The sequence below is a fragment of the Dendronephthya gigantea genome, unplaced genomic scaffold, assembly GCF_004324835.1.
Source record: "Dendronephthya gigantea isolate DGI-Jeju-01 unplaced genomic scaffold, DenGig_1.0 000296F, whole genome shotgun sequence".
Lineage (NCBI taxonomy): Eukaryota > Metazoa > Cnidaria > Anthozoa > Malacalcyonacea > Nephtheidae > Dendronephthya > Dendronephthya gigantea.
Genome location: NW_021163306.1, coordinates 121,313 through 142,733, shown reverse-complemented (window position 1 = coordinate 142,733; position 21,421 = coordinate 121,313). Strand labels below are relative to the sequence as shown.

The following is a 21,421-nucleotide window of genomic DNA, read 5'->3' as shown; positions in this document are numbered from 1 at the left end:
GTCCTAACCCGGACAAGTCCGGGCTTTTCAATGCAAACTCTTGCTTACGGAAGAAAAAGTCAAACGATCTAAACAAGAAAACAGTGTAGTGTCCGGACAATATGTTTAAAATATTTGTAAAATTGTTCTACTTAATTACATTGTTACAAGCGTTAATACGTGTCTTAATTTATGCTTCAAGCATCGCGTTGTCCATAACACCAATATATATTTCGATTCGCTCTAAAAATGCACACATTTTCGCATTCGCAATACCCCCCTTTTTCCTCCCTTTGAGGAGTTTGGGCCTGAAATATCTCATTGAGCGGATGAGCATCTGCTCATGAGCATTTATGAGCATGTGCTCATAGGCCCGTTTGGGACTTATATGGCCTTATATGACCCTATTAGGCACGATGGCCCGATTGCTGACTGCATGGGCATCTTAACACCCGAATATGGACAAATATTCGATTAAACATTGGGGAATAAATGTTCCCTTAGAACATTCCTCTGCAACACTGCAAATCTATACGTCGTATACGTACACATCTTTTTATTATATGTATACGAATATAACGCCCATACGATATGTGACCTTCCACGGGAAAACGTACGTTAACGATATTTCGTTGAAACGGCAAAACGAACGGATAACGAACGGGTAGTGAACGATCTGTAATAACGTTTCAACGAACCCAGAAAACGTTTTGACGAATTCAGCTAAAAATGTGAACGTTTAAAGTCGAGAATACGAACGGATAAATAAACGTTCAATCTGAAGCCGTTTGAACGATTTATGTTTATGAACGGTTTTAACGAATTTGTCTGAACGCCTGTTGCGCGTATAATTGACGCAAGATATTATTGACTAATTTATCTAATTAAAAGAATAGGAAATATTTTCAAACAAGTAACATGTGTTGTTCCAAGTATGTGTGTACATAAATAGCTATACCTTCATTTGAATGTTTAACTAAAATTATTAGCTATACTACCTAAATCCCATTATTTTATACTTTATATACATATATACATTGGCGTTTTGCATCAAAATTCGGGTTAATCGTTAGAAAGCCTTCAGTTATTAGTATATATTATCATCGTTATGTCAAATTAATGCATCATCTGCAACTATACCCATCAAAATATTCAGCGCGTGTTCATTTGCAACATCGTTACAGGTTTTGTAAATTTTTCCACGAACAAACTCTATGTATGAGTGGTTAAAGACATATAAACAAAGACATACAGGCGATACAGCATGCATCCGTTTTATTAACACGGCTGTAAACCGACAGTAAACAAAAATTGCCGTCTCAGTTTGGTTGAGTTTCAGCTACTGGATACATACTTTATGTTAAACTAAACACAAGAGATTCCATTGTACACTTTTGTTTATACTCTTTGACGCGCAAACGATTAAATTAATTAGCGCAAGGATCAAGTTGTTTACCGATGATAACCAAACATTAATACAGAATATCGCATACGCAAAGTTCGTTTGTATGCGAACCAGCGTAGTAACGTGTGCTTGCATGCTGTCAAAACTTATTTGGTATAAATACTACATTAAATATCCACACCATTTATACACATGAAATCCACATTTCAATTTCAGCAATGCATTGCGGTAATAAAATATTTAAAATATAGGCTTGGATATTTACCTAGTGCACACAATATGTTCCGTGCAGCAACACCACACTGTTATTTTGAGGGAGTTATTTTAACTCCTAAAATAGGAGTTACGAAAAAAGGTACAGAATAACTCATTTTTTGGAGTTAAAAGTAACTCTAGATTTGGAGTTAAATAATAACTCCGTTTTTGGAGTCAAAATAACTCACTTTTTGGAGTTAAAAGTAACTCTAGATTTGGAGTAAAATAATAACTCCGTTTTTGGAGTCAAAATAACTATCATGTATAGGAGTTAAAATGTAACACCTAAAAAGGAGTTAAAGAGTTGTAACTCCACTTTTGGAGTTATAAATCATACATCTAAAAATATCTAAAATACCTTCACTTTGTCCACTTTTGAAATGTCAACATTACACACGCCATCTTGGATAATGATATTCGTTGCATAGCAACAAGGCAAATGACATTCAATTCAATCCACACTTATTCCCCAGTACTCATATATGGTAACAAAAAGGCCACTCAATTGTTTTAAAAATACTGACTCTGAGGGATTTACTTCAAGAAACGTGGATTCAACAAATACTGATAAAATTTCTACAGGTAAACTTGATGGCAAATTTTATTTAAGCCCTTCTTTCGAAATATAAAACATGTAGTTCATAAATAACCTTTGCATGATTCATTATAAATTTCAACAACATGCATAAAAGATGAATATAATCAATAAGTATTTTTTAACTATAAAAGAACAAAATGTTTGATTGTTGACATTATTTGCACAGTACAATATCGAATATATGGTTTGGAGACTTTCTCTTTGTTAGGCATCAGGATTTGATCTGTACATGTCAGTGTGACATGTCAGATTTTATTATTGGTGCAACGTACCTTACATATAGGTGTCAATATTAAAGTTATACAACTATGAAAGCATTTCCATTTGCTTAGCAAAAATATCCTACACACATGAGAAATAAGAACCAGATTTGGCATTATGAGGAACAGAAAACATTGAGCTGAGCTGTTTTATAAATTATTTGTCTTAGAAGTTTCCAAACCATATCTTCTATCAACTGTGATTTAACACAAACATGCAGCTACAAACAAACTAAATCATCTCACAAAAAAGCCATGTCTTTTAGCAATCTATTAATAGAAACACGCTTCTTGGCATCTTCAAAGTTGCCAAGAAGAGTAGCTTCAATGAATGAAAACAAATTTCTCCCTTTGTTAGGATACTTTATATTAAAGGCATAATAGGCTGCAAGTAAAACAACCAAAGCATTAATAAGTCCAGTATTGGGAAATTTTATAATAACCTCTCCTTCAGCTACCAGATAGAGTGGGGTGATTGAGCCATACTGCCCAGATCCAATCAGCTTGGGTGCCACAACACTTTCAATCACCTTATCAATTGATTCATCATCCTGAATGAAAAACATTACCAGTTTACTAAATAAATACACAATAAATAGGTTTGTATTTTTTACATGGAAGACTAAAAGTTTTTGAGCATTAGTGGTTTAATTAAACACTTAAGATTTTCAAGGATTATAACTATGCAATGATACTTACTGAACAGATTTTGACCACAGGATCATATCTGTTTGTTTTTTCCCTGAGGAGTTGTTGCACCAGCATTACGGCTCCATCCTCTTCAATTTCTGCAATGAATGTAAAACAACATTTCAAAATATTATAGAGTTGCAATATGTGAGCATTTGAATGTTTGAAGCTACAATGATATGTCCAATAAATAATGTTCCTCTTGAGAGCATTATGTCCTGGAAAAGTGAATAATGCTAACTAAGTCCCAAATACATTATTAATGATTTTACTAACTAGTCGATCGGATCAATACACATATATTATATATATAGGCAAAAATGTTCTCCATGTTTACTATACTTACCCTTGACGGGTATATTCTAGCTCACTCATTATGAGTGCCTTGGGACCCTAGGTGGCAGTGTGTTCCTTTCTCCTTTTAAACTGCCACCTAGGGTCCCAAGGCCTAGGCACTCATAATGAGTGAACTGGTGAGTGAAACGGACAAATTTGTACATTCTTATAGGTTTGAATATGCCCGTCATGGGTAAGTATAATAAACACGGAGAACATTTTTGCCTATTATTATATGTTGTTTTCTTTAATTTATTACCTGTCTTTTTTGTGGGAGAATCTGTAGTTTCTTCTTCCATTAATTTTAGGATGCTGGCGATTCCTGGAAACGCCTTCACCTTGCTTTGAGCCAGACTAATGATTTTTGGTTTCACATTGTTCCTGAAAATGTGCTCATTTTCCGACATTTTCCAATGGAGCTTGTTGCCCTCTCAAACTCTGCCTTTAGCTACAAATGTATATATAGAATAATACCTGTGAATTACTGTAACATTGAAAAAAGTTTTTTCACACAGGCTTCAGATCCCGCAATAGAATAAAATAAAGTTGGATTGTTGTTGGATTTATTGTGTATGGAGATAACAGGAATTACTATATACCTCAGAAACCAGCCTCAATGCTGGATACTCTGCCAGAAGATCTTTCAACGTAGTGGGACTGGACACGACTTTGTTCCGTCGGTATGGATATGTTAGCTCCATTAGTTCTTTTATTAAAGCGACGTTTCTGTTTTTGTTTTTCGCCATTTCGCGTTTTATGGCAGCGAGGTGGTCCTGGCACGTTTGCGTGGTCTCACCTTCCACCAACGCAAGCGGAGCATCATCGGCCACCTTGTTCTTCTTCGTTTGAACACCGATCATACAAACACCGCTCTGACTTTGATAGCCTCTTTTGGTTTTTCTTAGGTTCTTAAACCCGTTCTTTATCGACATATCCCAAGATGACTAGAAACAATGTGAATAGATATGACACAGTGTATGTTCGCAGTTGATAGAATAAACATGGTTTGGACACCACCTAAAACTACAATACAACTCATTATGTTGAGGTAGACTTATGCAAAAGATTGTTTCTTTCTCATCACATGTCTATTGTATTTTGCAGAGATAAACCAATAGCAATCTTTAATTAACATATTTTTCAAGTCAAGGTTGAGGAGCTCGGAAAGACGAATGGCATCAATTTTGGTTAGTTTAGCTAAAATACAATAGACACGTGACGAGAAAGGAACCTTTTTTGCATAAAGCTGGACAATAACATAGTTAATGAGTTGTATTGTACTTTTATTTAGTCTCCAAACCATATATATCCATCAACTATGTTATGATATAAGTAATTATTGGTAAGGCCGAACCCCTATAGGTGAAACGCCGCTCTTCTCATGCGCCGAACCTAATGCAAATGAGCTGGAACAAAACTTATTTATATGCATTAGGTTCGCCGCATGATAAGAACGACGTTTTTCCTAGGTCTAAGCTTGAATGCAATATTTTTCACAATCCTGTGGTTTGCATTTTTTTCTGTTGATCTTCCAGTTAGTGCAGTCCTGAGAAGGATTTGGTCCCTTTTAAAAGGGAATAGAAACGTCAGACAACACCAATTTCAACAGTCAGTCCTTCTTAGAACTGTTTTTACCTGCATGGTAGATCAACAGAGCAAACATGTGACGATAATCATGCTTTAAGACCATTCACTTTATTGAAGCGTAATTGGGGGATTCCTAAAAACTTGGGAATCGACCATTCAAAAGTGACCTTTAGTCACTGATCCAACAATAAAGGAAACAATATGATATATAATAATCTCCATTCAATATACATGCAGTATATAAGCGTATAATTTTTTTGCCAAACTTGTCAACGTTTTTTGTTTAATCGATTATGCTTCTTTAGAATTATACCAAAATCAAAGCATTGCATGAAGAAGTTAAGAAACCGGTAAGTTATAATCACATACTATTCCAGAACCAATCTTGTCCGCTAAAAATGGATATTTTGAGATGATTTTAAATGCCACGGTCTCCCTCTCATGCTTTTTTGGGTTCATGGTGTGAACTTTAATGCTACTGCATATATCTCTGTTGAACTCGTCCCGCACGTTTCCAGGAAGGTTTTTTCTTTCCAGGGCTGCTGTGACTCTAGGCGAAAACTAAAATGCAAAATAAATATATAGTTATTCAATCTTTACGACTATATATGTATATGCACCTTGAGGTACATAAGGCTTGGGTCGTACGTTGATATTTCCGAGTCACTTTCCGGTAAAGGTGATTGCTTTATCTTTCAGGCTCATGATAAACTCAAATTTTAGGTGTTTTACAATACACAAGGCCGAAGCTGACCAACACAGTATTTGGATTCTTTTGTAAGTATTACACATAGACATCATTAGTGTATATAATTACGAAAAAAAGACGTAACTATATAATACGTATGTATATTTTGGTGGGTATATTGGCTGAGGAGCGTGTATCTCCTAATCCTCTCATACAGCCTACCAACCTGCTTTGAAATTTTACCTCGTCTGGGTCTGGTCAGGCTGTTTTTACCAGCGCGAAGACACGTTTTTTATCCTGATTTCGCGAATGGTAAATTATACACATGAAATATTTATTCATGCAAACAAATATATACAGTATAGGAACGATCGCTTTTATGAATACATGCATTTGTCTATCAACGCACAGTAATAGACAAATCTGTTTGGACGAAGCAGAATGGATAAATCTCGTATCTTTGTGCGCTCCAAAGGTATACGAATTCCAAACGACGCTCATTGGCTAATACAAGCTCTAAAAGGATACGACATTTTTTTAAAATGGCTACGACAAAAAAAGGATACGACATTTTTTTTTAATCTGAGTGTAGATATAACTTCAAAGACAAAATCTTTGTTCCAAAGGTCTCTCGGGGTACATGAGATTTATCCCTCTCAGCCTGGTGGCTGAATTTGTATCCCTCTCAGCGCGAAGCGAATACGAATTCTGTCACCAGGCTTCGAGGTATAAATCTCGTGTACCCCTCAGACCTTTGGAATAAGTGTTAGTACACGTATACCACCCAAATAACCCTCTCTTCATTAGATTCTTATGACGAATGAATAATACATACCCTTGCAGGCAACTGATAGGATGAAATCCATCTATCATTATATTGGATCGTATCTCCAGTCTTCTGGAAAGCTGGCCGCGGTACGATGCCATCTGTTGCCGTCTTGATTTTTTCGAGATGATCAGGCACCGAGCTCACAACATCATCCACTGATGCCATACTGTGAACTCCCGAGGTATCAACGATGTCCGAGGTATCAACGATGTCAGAGGTATTTCCGCTATCAACGATATCCGAAAACGAGGTATCAACGTTATCAACGATGTCCGAAAACTCGTCATCTAGAGGCGTTTGAGAAGCTCGCCCGGTGTTTGCAGCAGGCTGAGGACTAAGAGTCGTCGTCGATTCGCGTATTGCTCTTTTAATTTTGAGTACTTCACCTGCTTTGAGGCCACAACCTTTGAGCAACTCGTCACTCGATTCGCGAAGACATTCAAACGTGTCCAACTATATATCAATACGATAATTGATAAATGCATGGGTTTATACGTAAACATGCAGGTCTAAAACTAAATGATTATAATTTTATGACAAGCAGCTACAGTAAACTGAAATCTTTCTTGATGAAGTATCTTTCCTCAATGTCGTCAATTTTTTATTTTCTCTGCTTTATAAATATTTTGTGGGTCAACGGAAGTATTATCGAAGTCTTGAACTGGCAAATAGCTGTGTATATATAGAGGCATATAAACTAAAATAGCGGGGTGAAATTTAACCCAGGATTAGCAATAACCTAACTTTGAACGACTGCATTGCCATTCACTGATGTATGCATGTTAAAAATTATTGAAAAACAATGAACAATTTGAAGTGATCGCTACCAAAAGTTCTCCAGAAAGATCAATGAAGACTTGTTAAAATATCCTCAATTTTATTCGGATACCGAATAGCTTAGTATGGCCAGATTTTCTGTTGGCTAATTACCAAAGCAACCTATCAAAATTTACTAATTCAGGAAAAATATTCTTCAGCGTTGCCAAGTTCAAGACTTTATCCTGAGATCTTGGGAATTTTTTGGGATTTTTAAGAAATAGAAATTTGGAACTTAAAAGTCAATATTTCTGTAAACACGATTAAAGAAATATATATACCATGCAGTCATATAGTTTTAGCCCAATCGTACTTATTTTGGAGTTCTCTCCGCTGAAAAACTTGTTTGAAATTTCTTGTCTCATGTTGCTTCTTAAACACAAGCTTTCAGATAATCCCATAGGGCAGAGGCCAAAATAATCATTACAAAAGGACTGGGGACTATGGACTAGGGAATATTCGGATTTTTTAGAAAATCTTGTAATATTTACCGTGGATTTTTACAACACTTCCAGTTTCCCACCCTCACGAAATTTTAAGTTTCATTCTCAACGTCGTACTTCAAAGCGTTGCCTTTTATCAACCTCGTACCCAGGGTCTTTTCTCTGTTCTCACGTTGCGGGTGTTTTTGTTCCCCCCAAGAGTGAGCACAGAGAAAAGACCCTGGGCCTGGGTACGTGGTTGGTCTTTTTTAAGTATTAGAATCTTTGGATAAAGAAATGTTCTACGCTTGGAATTCTACAGTTATTGGTTCAGCAAGTCGTAGACATAGTTTATACGTCGCATTTTGGTCGTGTCAAAACCAATGAAAACACCTGAAATGAGTTGATATATCCACGTGTATAGTGTAAGACACGGCATTTCAACACGCAATTTTCTCATATCAATTATCATTTCTACGTTTTTGCGCACAACGACACAATCATCGCAGTCGCCTGCATAAGCGTCATGTAATCGTATCGAAAGGGATCTCTAAAATAGTTATATGAATATTCCAACACACTGGTCTAGCCTCATCATTATTATCTGTTGTTTTTTGAATTAAGGTTGTGTCAATCTTTTTTATGACTCTGTCTTCGACTACATTTAATTATTACGCGCGCAGACTACTTTATACTGACTGAACTAATATATTCATCAACATGGAAATACATTCATCTTTTACTTAACTTTTGCACGAAATTATAAAACTAATAACACGTACTCATGCAATACCTAAAAAAGTAAAAAAAATCAATGCCAGCAATCCTAGCCAATTCGATGCCAGCAATCCTAGCGAGCACGAAAAACCCACGAACGCCCTGGGTACGAGGTTGTCGGCTTTTGTCGCCTGCATATCGCACATCGCCACATCGGTATGGCTCGCTAGTTAACCGCTTTTTTCTAGGCAAACGTTGATTGAAATATTTTCTTTTTTCTGCAATCATGGTTTTGTTTTCGAAAAATTGAATCAAATTCAAGAAATCGTGAGCAAAGGAAATTAAAAAGGAACTATTTCGTTATATGAAATTTTTACATGACTCATGCAGATGTGTTTCTTCATTGCAGCTTGAGTTTCAAAATGTCTTCTTTTGATAATAATTTGGTTTCGAAACTGGTATCGGATCTCAAACTATCGAAACTGGTAGTTTAGTTGATATCGTTAAAAAAATAAAAAAAATATTGCATTAAAAATATTGGTTTTGCATTTTCTTCGCTTATCCGATAAAAAAACACGGATGGCGACGACTTCCCAGGACTTGCCAAGTGCTTGGTTTATAATAGTACTACCTATCGCGCTACAATGTATTTTTTTGATATACTAACGGAAAAGTGTATGCATTACCGCCGAAAATAAAATAGAATTAAAGACAGACTATGAAAACGCCGTAACTGTCTGAGGAAGAGTCGAGAAAAATGTGCGATGACCAAGATGCGATGACTCAGTTCTCCTTTTATTCAGAAAATATTACCTATACGGCAAGCACTAATTAATTTTTATTATAGAGATTGCGTGTCGCTTAGTGAAAACGTTCGTTTTTCGCCCCAAACACGTTTTTTATATTCTTTAGTGGAAGGAAACCAGTGAAAAAAAATCTGTAAAAATTGCATATAGCACGAAGGCTTACCTCTTCATCGCACAGGATGTCGATGTTTTTTTCTCTCTGACACCATTTGAAATAAGAGCATGAAGCAAATTTTGTTTCCATTTCCCCCAAAAGTATAACTTTTTGAAAACTTTTAAAACGTGTGAAGACCTTGCAGAACTGCAGAAGGATCAGAGAGAAAATGATGCACAAACAACTTCAAAAAACCTGTTAAACCACTTTGACGTCAGAGATTTCTACCCAACAGCCCCCCCCCAAGAAGGCAATCTTCTCTGGATTTTTAGATAATATTGCTCTGAACGATAATTTTGAAATTATATTGTGCTTAAGGCTGAACGTATAATTAAGCACAAACAGATCCTGTAATTCTGCAAGTTTACTTCAAATTAATGAGAGAGAAATGTTCTACATAATCATCCCACCCACCACAGGTCCGTCGATCATGTCAAGTTCACAATAAATATGCAAGTTCAAGTTCATGCGTTTTCTTAATAAGCTCAGTGGTACATACGCAGTAACGCAGATCCAACTCCAAGTCTCTCCACACACTTCTTAAACAAACGCACAACATGTATCGTTGTAACTTGTGCGTTCACTTTACGTCAGGTAGTCTTCGACTATTGATGTCCCATCTGGGCCGTGTCCACAAATGAGAGAGGTTTCCATGTTCTATGCGGGATAGATGGGTGTCCAAGGACATACAAAAACTTCTTCTCGTTCAGAACCATATCCTTCGCAAACATTCCGCCGTCCTGAATACAGAAGCGGTTCCACAAGTTGGCCCTTTACCAGCCAGGCAACAATTTGAGAATGAAGATAACGGAGACCATGAACGCGATAATGACGACGCCATGAGTTTGATTTGAACGAGAAGTCGAAGAGGTCCGCAAATCAAACGTATTGTCGTTATTAAGGATAAAAAGACGAAGGCAAAGTCCCCAAACTGTCGTAGATTCAATTACGCGTACGACTACACAGATCGTTGACAGCAGTGTAGAAATTCTTCAGTCTGGTTTGAGGCAATGTCTTGATAATGCCGGTTTACAATGGATAACATTCCGGGTTAAAAGAATTGCTTGACGAAGACAACACCATACGAAAACCATTGAAGGATGCAATAATGAGGCGTCTCAGTTTATCATACTGCAAAGATAATTTGGAATGGTGGTAAGCACGTTTAAATTGATCAAAGTGTTTGTACTAATTGAAACAAACAGTTTGTAGAATTATACAATGTACTATTATAATGTATTCTGTAAGTTTGCATGTATGGGACTTAATAATTCAATTAACTTGTATAGGTAAACCCCATAAGTAATATAAAATACTGCAAAGATTTCGTCCTGGTAACCCAAATAATATTGCACTGATGAAGGCACAGGTTAACGGACCTAAAGCTCTGCTGCATTTAAAACCATTTAAATCCATTTCAAAGAAACTACCGAACCTAAAGGGCACTTCTTCCTAATGCTTTCAAATGAATACATGTATTAAATGCAAGGTAACCAGGTAAATAACATACAGTATTGCACTTGCAGTACCACATGACATGAATTACATAACAAGTTACAGTACCTGAAGTAGAACAGGATATGTCTATATAGTCCATTATGTCCCCAAATTACAATGGTTCACAAGACCTGAAAAGAATAGCATGTAAATTTACCAATAAATTAAAAAACAATCATTATAGTTAAATTTAAGATGCTTTAAGTTTCTTTCCTACAAGGAGCCAGAAAAAGTTGTCATGGGTAAATTCCATAAAAAGATCAGGAAGGGAAGCAGATTGGTAGATATTGAAAAAGAAGACAAAGCATACTATGTGCCTCTCATCAAAAGTATTCAACAACTTTTGAATAATGAAGCTGTTGTTGAGGAGGTAAAAATATTTGAGGAGATCTTATCTGATACCATAATACTATATAATCATAGTTTTATTACATTAATAGATTGATAACCCTCATGCTCGTCAGGATGGTTTGCTTGGTGATTTTTGTGATGGAGAAGAATTTAAATCCCATCCACTCTTCAGTACAGATATGTATGCATTACAACTGCTATTGTTCTTTGATGAACTGGAAGTCTGTAATCCTCTAGGATCACGAGCAAATACCCACAAAATAGGTGAGCAGGGGAATTATTTTGATGTGCATTCAGTATTATAGAATTTTCTTTAGATTAAAAATAAAAGACCACTGTACCAGAAACAAAAATACTGATATTAAATAAAAATGTTTGTTAATTACCTTGATTATAGGCAACATATACTACACTTTGGGGAACATATCACCAGATAAGAGGTCAAGTTTAAATGCCATTCAGCTTCTTGCAATTGTCAACAGCAAACATATCAAGAAATATGGAATTGAATGCATTCTTGATCGTATTATGGAAGATATTATTCAACTTGAACAGGTATGGACCAGATCATCTAAAGAAAGAAAAGTGAATGTACTGAATCATCACTTAAAATTTAATTATAATTCAGTAATTAAAATTTATTAATTTCTTAATTTCTTGTTTTGGTTACTGTTTTGGATTAAAGATTTGAATTTCATCAATCCTGTAGGATGAAGGTGTTGTATTTACAATAAATGGCCAACAAAGATCATTTCGAGGAAGCATTGGATATATATCGGGGGATAATTTGGGTTCCCAGCTACTAGGTGGATTCAAAGAGGGCTCCCAAGCTTATCGTAAATGCAGGGAGTGCATGGGGATTGACGAACAAATACAAACAAAGGTGTGGAAATCCTAAAATTCAATACAGTGAATTGCTCATTATGGGCAAAAAAAATGTAGCACTTTTCATAGACACAGTTAATTTGTTGAAGTATAACATTAATTTATACTTTATAGTGATACAATAGTGATACAATATGTGATACAATATTTATGGTGATACAACAGCACCTGATAATTTGTATACAAATTGCATTTTTTGCATATTAATTCAACAAAGTTGCAAGGTAAAATCGCTCTGACATTAACAGATATAGAAACAGCTAGGTATAGATATTATGCATAATTATGGTAATATTGTATCACCATGTTAATACGTTACATTATTTGACCTTTTTATGTAGTTCCTTGAAAGCGAGTTTGAACTACGAACAAAAGATGGATATGAAATCCATTGCAGACATCTGATGCAATCCGAACACTTCAGTGTAATGTATGGGTTAAATCGAAGATCGGTACTAGGTAAATCAAGGTACTATCATGTCATTGGAGGACTACCAGCTGATGCCATGCATGATGTCCTGGAAGGCACACTCCAATACCACACCAAGGAAATGTTAAAGCATTTCATTCTGGAAGAAAAAACATTCTCCTTAGATGAGCTGAATAAGAGGATCGCTTCATTTGATTATGGGTATGTATTTAATAGTACTTTTGAGTATGTTTAACAGCTAGAATACCTTAGAATACTTAGTTAGAAATCAGTCTTTATTGTGCATTTTGATAATAAGATAATTGAAATATATCAGTGATAAATTTCATCATAAAAGTTAGCACAAAATTTACGCTTCGAATTTCAAAATAATATTAAAGTTAAAGACGGAAGGTTTAAAAAGTAAAGATTTCTAGTACTTATTGAGTTACATACAGGTGATCCTCAAAATAGTTTGAAGTAACAATTGCCAAAAATGTCACACGTGCTTTCACTGCTTTGTTACATTCACTGATTTATATTTCAACTGGTTCGCAAAAAACGGTCAAAAATGCACTCACTGAAGCCTAAACTCTATTTAACTAACGTTATTCGAATACTGTAAGTCATACCATTTGCTTTTGTGCCGTCTCTGGAGTCAAATATAGCAATTTCAATATAAAATTTGAGAATATGGTTCCTTGCAATAATTGATGACAACACGCTAAGGCGCGATCACGTGCTTAACGAGTATATTGGAAAACCAATAGCAAAACCAATAGTCCAATATTCTTTAGCCTGAAAGCATGCATTTCATGTGGATTACAGATCAGGGATGATCCTATTTCTAAGAATGCTATTTTATAAATTGCATACACAGTTATTACTTATACCTTCTTGATAGTAACGTCTCAACTTATTAGAGGTGTGGCGCAGGGATTCTTCGGCTTCATTTTGATGTAAATACGCTATATTGCGAAAGAATATATTTACATGCATAGGTCGCATAGTAATACCAAATGCATGTAATTGATGCGATTCGGTCGATTTCCCATGTCCAGCGATCTGTCTCAAAGCATTATACCTTTTTAGAATATCATGATTAAAGCAAGTTTAGTTCTTTGAATTAATGCCACCAACATGCACTGATCCCGTTCTTGATACCTTAGGGGGGGGGGCACCGAAGAGAAATAGGGTTGGCAACTAAAACTTTTTGCCCCTAAAAGGGTGTGTAAAATTAAAATTGCTGTCAGATGAATCAGGGTAACAGGGTTGTCGCTATTTTGTACATCGATCTTTCTGATGCACCAAACCCAAATCTGTGCACAAATTAGTTTTTTAAGTATGAAATAATCTTTGGATAACTACTCAAAATTGATTCGTAACTAATGGTTAATAATAGATATCTATGTCTCTTATGGGAAAATACAATGAAGCTATAGAGCCATATAGAGCCATAAAAAACAGTGTTAAAATATTGGATTTAATGGAGTTCAGTAAAAAAGATTTTCCCCTTGTAATTTCATTTGCCCCCCCTGAGGTAAAAATAATGAACGGTCCCTTACCATGCCACAAGTATTAACTATCCTTAAAAAACATACATCGATATTCCAGGTACCACAATGACTCAAACAAACCGGCACCAATCTTGAGGCAGAAACTCTTGTCCAATGACAATAGCCTTAAGCAACATGGTAAGACGTAATTGTTGATCGAATTGTTAACCGAATATATCAAGAATATGAATTTTTTTTAGAAATTATTTAACTGCATGCATGCATGTCATCCTAATTTTGGTTTATTATTATGTCACAGCTAATGAGATGTGGTGCCTGGGCTTATTCCTTCCTCTTTTAATTGGAGAGTTTATGACAGAAGATGACGACCATTGGAATGCCTATTGTGTATTGCTGGAAATAGTGCGCATTATATTCTCCCCGCTGATAAGCAAAGAGCAAATGCCTTATCTCCAAGTCCTGATCCAAAATCATCATGAAAATTTCCGGCTACTATATCCACATGCGTCTATCATACCCAAGATGCACTACATGATCCATATGCCGAGGATTATGTTAAAGTAAGCTTATTTGCTTTATGAGGTTTCAACGTATTATTATACCCCTTCACTAATTACCCGATTACTGATTACAGATTGGGACCGCTCATCAGGATTTGGTGCATGAGGTATGAGGCAAAACACTCGTACTTCAAACGCTTGGCCATTTCATGTGGTAACTTCATCAATCTGCCGTATTCTCTGACAAAACGGCACCAGGAAGGGCTATGTTACCGCATTAACATGTCGGAAGGGGGCCACTCTACTTTTCTTCAAAAAGGAATTGATATTGGTCCAGGTACACGTTCATGATTTATTACACTAATTACATACGGCTATCAATTATGTATAACGTGACAGTTTTATGGTTTATTATGAAGCCCATAAGAACGGTTTATGTCATTAGTTTAAAAATCCCTCGACATTTCGTGACAAAGCCGTTCGTCATGAGAGGCCCAATGAAGGTCCGGCGAACCCACACTATTTGGATAATGCGCACTTATGATGTATACACTCATTTACAGTATTCCTTATTTAAATATTTTTAGGCACAGAAACGTATGCTGGAAATTTAGGCTACTATGATTTGCTTTGTGAGTCATATGAGTTTTGTGATGTGATTCCACAAACCTCTGTTTTTGAGTAAGTTAAAAATTTACGATTTTACATGCCGAACATACAAAAGAACAACTATTCAACAACTAATTCAATAGACCTTTCCCCCCTTTTAGCGTTCAAGCGCGAAATGCCTTTGCGCGGTAGTTGATTATTTGAGTCGTGAATTGGCCATATTCAGGAGCGATTTTGTTTAACAAAGAAGCAATAAGAAGCAGAGCGATAACGCAACTCAAAGTTAATTGATAATTAACTACCGTCACGCATAGCGCGCTTGAAAGCTAAATGGGAAAAGGTCTATTGCAACCTCAGTAAGCAATCCCTAGCCTTACATACATATACTGTATAAAGGCTAGATTCCACTCAGGATAATGATCCGTGGATTGGAACGGACATGCAGGAAAGTTTTTCTTTGTCTCAGTTGTGAGCTCTGGGTTGGAACTAATGACTTTAACACAAAGAAAAACTTTTCTGTCCGTTCCCATCCACGGATCATTATCCTGAGTGGAATCTAGCCTTAAGTATATGCATGGATGACAGATTTTTATCATTTTCCTCTTTTCTAATCCAAGAGCGAAGTGGGTTGTTATTGGAGGTACGAAGTACAAATGTAATGCAGCAGTACATATTGGATATGATGAGCATGACTGCCCATTATTTTGGAGAATTCACAAGATTTGTATAGTTGAGAAGAACTTGATGGGCATTCAGTTTGTTGTCGAGCCAATGGAGACCAACATATTCAACAGCCATTTCCAGTGTTACGAGGTTAGTCTTCCATCAGCCGATGATATGAAGATATTCAAGCAATCTGAGTTCAGCTGCTATATTCCGAAGCAAATATGTCGTCCATATGGAAGACGAGGTGGTACAAGGTACATCTGTACACGATATGATCTTGGCACCAATAGTTAGAGTCACATTACCATACTCCAGTTGTACACTGCAAAATACAAGTTTACAATGATTCAATACATGTTACTATGCAGTACGTAAATTAGCTTGTAGGTACACCACGTAAGTATTTAATACTTCGAAACTTTCGGTCTGTTATCCAGGGGCCGGTTGTTCAAAGCTAGGTTAAATTTTAATCGCTGTTTTTGTTCATATGGTTCTGCACCGCTGTTTGTTTCAAGAATTTACAAAATAAGGCTTCTATTGATCAACAAAATGTTTGTGAAAGAAATGTTCAACTTCATAAACGAGCGACTAAAAAATGATGTTAAAATTTGAGTTAAAGTGCAAATGTGCAATGATCAATGTAATTAGCCTTTCTTACGATGACGAATAGGTCGCCATTTTGGGGGCACATTTTTCAAAACCGTGAACGTGAGACCTCGTAACGGCGACTGTTGTAGGCTAAATTGTAGGCTAAATTTATTATTCAAATGGGGTCTGTTGATTTAAAGTAAATGCCTTCCATGCATGTTAAATATTAATTTTAAACCCATTTCAGAAACTGAAAGTACCCCAAAAACGTCATCATGAGAAAGGCCAATTCCACTGACGAAGGCCTGGGTTTTAGGACCGAAAGCTTTGCAGCTTTAGATACCTATGTGGTGTACCACTATTTACTTATTGCTTTCACCATGCAAACATACAAGAATATAGTGGAATTTTTTATTGTCTGGGCGCTTTCACGCGGAACTAAAGAAAAACAAAGAAGTGGAAAAAGGACAATGTGCACATTTTATAGAAATTGAAATGTGCAACATAATATGGTACTGTACTCCACATGCAGTTTTGCAACGTAGCTAACTTCTTCTGCCTATTAAGTGTAAAATGTACTTTAAACTGCTACTATAATTTTATTCGCTTGTACACTACAGTTTTAACTTAGTTTTTGTTGTAATATGTAATTGGCTGGTAAGAAAAGACATAAACACATATTTGCCTAATTGAAAATATACACGCCCCACCCTAACATCTTTAAGCATGTGTCGTAGTATAATACTTGTCTTATCTATATTTGTTTATAGATAATAAACCAATATGTTTGGTCTAGACCAAACAATCATACATAGAACTTAATATCATGTAACAACATATATCCATACAACAGTAACATTGTTGTTAAATGATTAAATTAGGTTTCATTGTATTAAGTAATGATGTATAGTTATATGTATAGTTATATAAATATATATATATATATATATATATATATATATATATATATATATATATATATATATATATATATATATATATATATATATATATATATATATATATATATATATATATATATTGATCTATATAAATAAAGCTGCAAAGCTTTATTCGGTCCTAAAACCCAGGCCTTCGTTTTCTGAAGTGGGTTTAAAGTTAATATTGAACATATGAAAGCCATTTTTTAAATCAACAGACCAGTTATATTAAGTAGAGTCTAAATTACATTTCTACTTTCAGTGTTCTGATGCAAATTGTATTTGTGTGTGTGTATTGGATTATTGAACTAAAAAACTTTGAGGGTTCTCACTATATCTCACAAAATTTCTATGAGTTGTCAGTTTTGCCTTAATTAACAGACATTTGATCAAGTGAATTAATAGCAAGCAACATCTGCATTGATAAATACCTACAGTTCCACATTGAACTCATTAAAATTATTAGTGACTTATCAAACTTTGAAATCACTGAGCAAAAAGCCAGATTTTCATTGTAATAGTTCCAGAGACTTGAATTAAGAAGCAAAACCAGTTAAATGATCTGCCTAAAATTTTGTTTCCCTTACTTATCTTATTATCATTTGTAATATTGTGAATTGTATTTTTGAAAAGGCAGAACAGTAAAAAGCTCTAAATTGATATTAATTGTCTAAAAGGATCACCTTTTCATAGCCCACTTTTAAATAACTCTAACATCATTTGTTTCTTTTAACGTACACCAATGTTATTCACGGACGAAACATACAGTATAAACTAGGCTACTCATTATAAACTTGTCTATTATTTACATAAATATGCATGATGATAAGAGCATAAAACTAAATTTATTTTTAAGATATTAAAAGTTGTAAAGTTCAATGCGACTGGAATGTCCGAATGAAACGCTGCCTATTTTATAAATAACACTTTTATAATTCAAAAACTCAATAGATCATAGTCAGCCCCGTCATTGTTCCTTATTATATTATGGGGGAATGGCTCTGATACAGCTGAACAGAACAGCTTTAACCAGTTAACCTGAACTTAAATGCCGTGAGAAGAAACTTTACACATCGTGATTAATAAGAAACATATAAGGTAACATATAAGGTTTAAAAGTCAAATAATATTAGTGGCACAAACATTCGTAACTTTACTTGCCTTCTCCGTGTTTTTCACTCCAGAATTAAATCATTCATGTTTATAATAACAAAAAATTACAATAAATTATTAACCCGCTCCTCTTGCGCACGCCATTTTGAATTTTATTTAACTCCAAAAAGAGAGTTGAATTTCTTAACCACAAAAGGAGTTAATTCTGCATATTTCGAAGAGAGTTATTTTAACTCCGAAATAATAGTCAAAATTTTAACTACCCCCAAAAAAGGATAATAGGTGAGTCAAAATAACTCATAAAAGAGAGTTAGATTGCTTAACTCCCCAAAAGGAGTTAATTCTGCATAGTTAATAAGTTCTAAAAATTATTAACTCCTCAAAGAGAGTTATTCTTACTCCAAACCTAGAGTTAAATTTTTAACTCCACCAAAAAAGGATAATAGGGGAGTTAAAATAACTCCCTGAAAATAACAGTGCAGTAGCCTAGCTTTAGCCGCGGTCAAGCTTGTCGCGGAATGTCGCCTATACACAGTACTGTCAGTAGCAAGTCACTAGCAACTAAGGGCATCATTACCTTAAGAATATTTTAAAATTTGACAATAATCTATTTTGTCGATTGCCTGCTGCAATGTCGCTATTTCTGCCGCCATATTAGTTACATATTTTGTGACCATACGATCACATATGCATGTGTTATGATTTTTAACCAGTATAACAAGTCCTAATTAATACTTGGATCTAACTAAATTATTGGTGGTCACTATATCATCCCCCCATATATTCGACCATCTACATAGTTAACTGTGTAAAAATGCCTAAGCTAACTGCATGAGCCTAACAATAGTGACCTAAAGAAATAGAACGCATAAATTAGTGGGATAATTTTCGAAATCTTCATTTCAAACGACCGCGGCAATCCGCAATCCTAAAGGTCCGAAAATCCGCCCTGCAAAGCAACTTAATACTCAACCCCGGCAGCAAGACAAAAGTGCACATTATTTTCTAAAGCATATAGCAATAGCACACGGCCCATAAAAAACCGAGTTTTTAAATCACAAAGAGTGCAAATAATTTTTTCTGCAAAGCTTATAGCAATGCTGCCGCCCATATAGAAACGACAATGCCAAATGCATGCACAGGGGAGTTTATACTCACCATTTTAAGAAACACCCGATCCTTAACATCTTCGAGACATCTACTTGTGACACAATTTGTGCCGCCTGCTTACAATAAAATTAACTAATCAAGATTTCCCCAGACAGATGATTAAGGCATGCATCAAAGCATCAATCCATTTTGTCTTGCGAAAACTTTTTATATCATATAATTAGGTATATATTTCAAGGTAGCATCTACCCACAATTTTTTGACAAATGTCAGAAAAGTTTGCAAACAATGTTGTTTCAATGTGAGTAAATGCATCCTATTAAATTGTAACCACCAAGCTAACAACTACTCTAACCTCAGCTAAGCCATTTTAAAGGTCTGGCAACCTTTCATGTCATGTTTATTCGGAATGATTGGATGATCGTGGCCCAACTCGATTCCACCGGCCATGGCAAGTAATCTAAAGGATTATATTGCAGTGCGCATTTATATCCGACTCCATTTACTCGCGTTAGCATATATACATAAAATGCAATTGAGAACGTCTTGTTATATACAATTGCATGATCATCTATATGAAATCTTACTTCGAATGCGTGTCATATTCGATATATGCATGGATCAATAGAGAGCTACAGTTTAGCCAGGCAAACACACTCAAGGAAAAAAAACTTTAAATCGAGCCAACCGTAATACGAATTCTGTTGATGATTTCATCGATAAGCCTGATTTCAATGCTGGGAGGGAAATAATTGCAAGCGCGCCTAATAAAGTATGCCCAGTCATGACTTGCCTTATATAATAGCTAATGTTTCGTATAGTCTCATACCTTTATATGCAGGGGTAAAACGCCTTGACTTCTCCATATAGATGTTAATATCCAGCAAATATTGGTTTAGTCTTCGCGAAATTACTGGTAAAGGTCTTTACCCGCGCGCGCATATACGCATAAACAGTTGATAGGCGCCATTTCAAATTTGTTCATTTGCCGCTCTAGCTGGCAGGCTTCAAGGTGCAATGACCATGCATAATTGCAATTTAATATCCGGAATGTAATTTCCTAATAAAGGAGCCCAAATTAAAAATTAGTGAATATTTTCTTGTTGCCAGCTGATATGTTGTCCAAGCAAGATAAATTCTAATGTTCGTTTTCTGATGAAGTATGGCGAAATATATATAAGCGAAATATCCGAAAGGTCAAACTTAAATGTTTGTACACGTTAGCTTGGCAACTTGCCCTTGGGCTTGGGCCAGTTGTGCGCAAGGCTGCACGCACTTGGTTAAAACATAGCGCTAAACTCTCTCACAAAACACGGAATTTGTAGACGGCGTCTTTGATGGTTTATGGTAGTTTAATATCAACAAAACTTAAATGGTATAATATAAATCATAATTTCTGTTTTGTTATATTTTCACACGGGCCACAGCTCTAATTATGTTGACCAGATGATATTTTGTGCATTATCAAAGCCTATAGGCTAAATTTCCCGGAGCAATATTATGATGTTCATTGTACGACACTCTTGTTTTTTATTGTAATAAACAATGTCACACAATGAACATCATTGATATAGCTTCATTACTTTCATACAGTCTCTACGATTTGTACGATTTGAGACTTTTCCGCGTTCCACGTTTCCGATTCGAGGAGCTAGTCGAGAGAAATCAAATCACAACCAAAATATAGCTACAT

The 21,421-nt window shown here is 35.4% G+C and overlaps 2 protein-coding genes and 2 long non-coding RNA genes across 6 annotated transcripts; 2 read left to right on the top strand and 2 right to left on the bottom strand.

The window, feature by feature from the left end:
• The first annotated feature begins 2,087 nt into the window (after positions 1-2,087).
• On the top strand, positions 2,088-6,728 carry LOC114541502. 2 transcript variants are annotated; one of them, XR_003689293.1, is made up of 5 exons: positions 2,088-2,221; positions 4,039-4,203; positions 4,429-5,460; positions 5,810-5,887; positions 6,642-6,728. It is a non-coding gene; the product is annotated as an uncharacterized LOC114541502 (long non-coding RNA). The 2 variants fall into 2 exon arrangements; XR_003689292.1 differs by having other exon boundaries at positions 4,039-5,460.
• LOC114541501 lies at positions 2,233-3,908 on the bottom strand. Its single transcript, XM_028561416.1, has 3 exons — positions 3,783-3,908; positions 3,197-3,285; positions 2,233-3,048 (listed from the first exon to the last, which is right to left on the bottom strand). Exons 1-3 carry the CDS (start codon positions 3,820-3,822, stop codon positions 2,740-2,742), a joined length of 438 nt encoding a protein of 145 aa, XP_028417217.1. The 5' UTR covers positions 3,823-3,908; the 3' UTR covers positions 2,233-2,739.
• Positions 6,729-11,094: 4,366 nt separating the features above from the next.
• Positions 11,095-13,483, bottom strand: LOC114541504. Its single transcript, XR_003689294.1, has 4 exons — positions 13,317-13,483; positions 12,605-12,844; positions 11,777-11,961; positions 11,095-11,170 (listed from the first exon to the last, which is right to left on the bottom strand). It is a non-coding gene; the product is annotated as an uncharacterized LOC114541504 (long non-coding RNA).
• On the top strand, positions 11,292-17,247 carry LOC114541503. 2 transcript variants are annotated; one of them, XM_028561417.1, is made up of 8 exons: positions 11,866-11,945; positions 12,100-12,273; positions 12,617-12,906; positions 14,299-14,378; positions 14,500-14,761; positions 14,836-15,038; positions 15,289-15,382; positions 15,928-17,247. In XM_028561417.1, the coding sequence occupies exons 1-8, from the start codon at positions 11,919-11,921 to the stop codon at positions 16,268-16,270; spliced, it is 1,473 nt and encodes a 490-aa protein (XP_028417218.1). In that variant the 5' UTR covers positions 11,866-11,918; the 3' UTR covers positions 16,271-17,247. The 2 variants fall into 2 exon arrangements, with proteins under 2 accessions (XP_028417220.1, XP_028417218.1); XM_028561419.1 differs by lacking the exons at positions 14,836-15,038; positions 15,289-15,382; positions 15,928-17,247 and adding exons at positions 11,292-11,409; positions 11,480-11,654 and having other exon boundaries at positions 11,788-11,945; positions 14,500-14,765.
• The last annotated feature ends 4,174 nt before the right edge of the window (positions 17,248-21,421 follow it).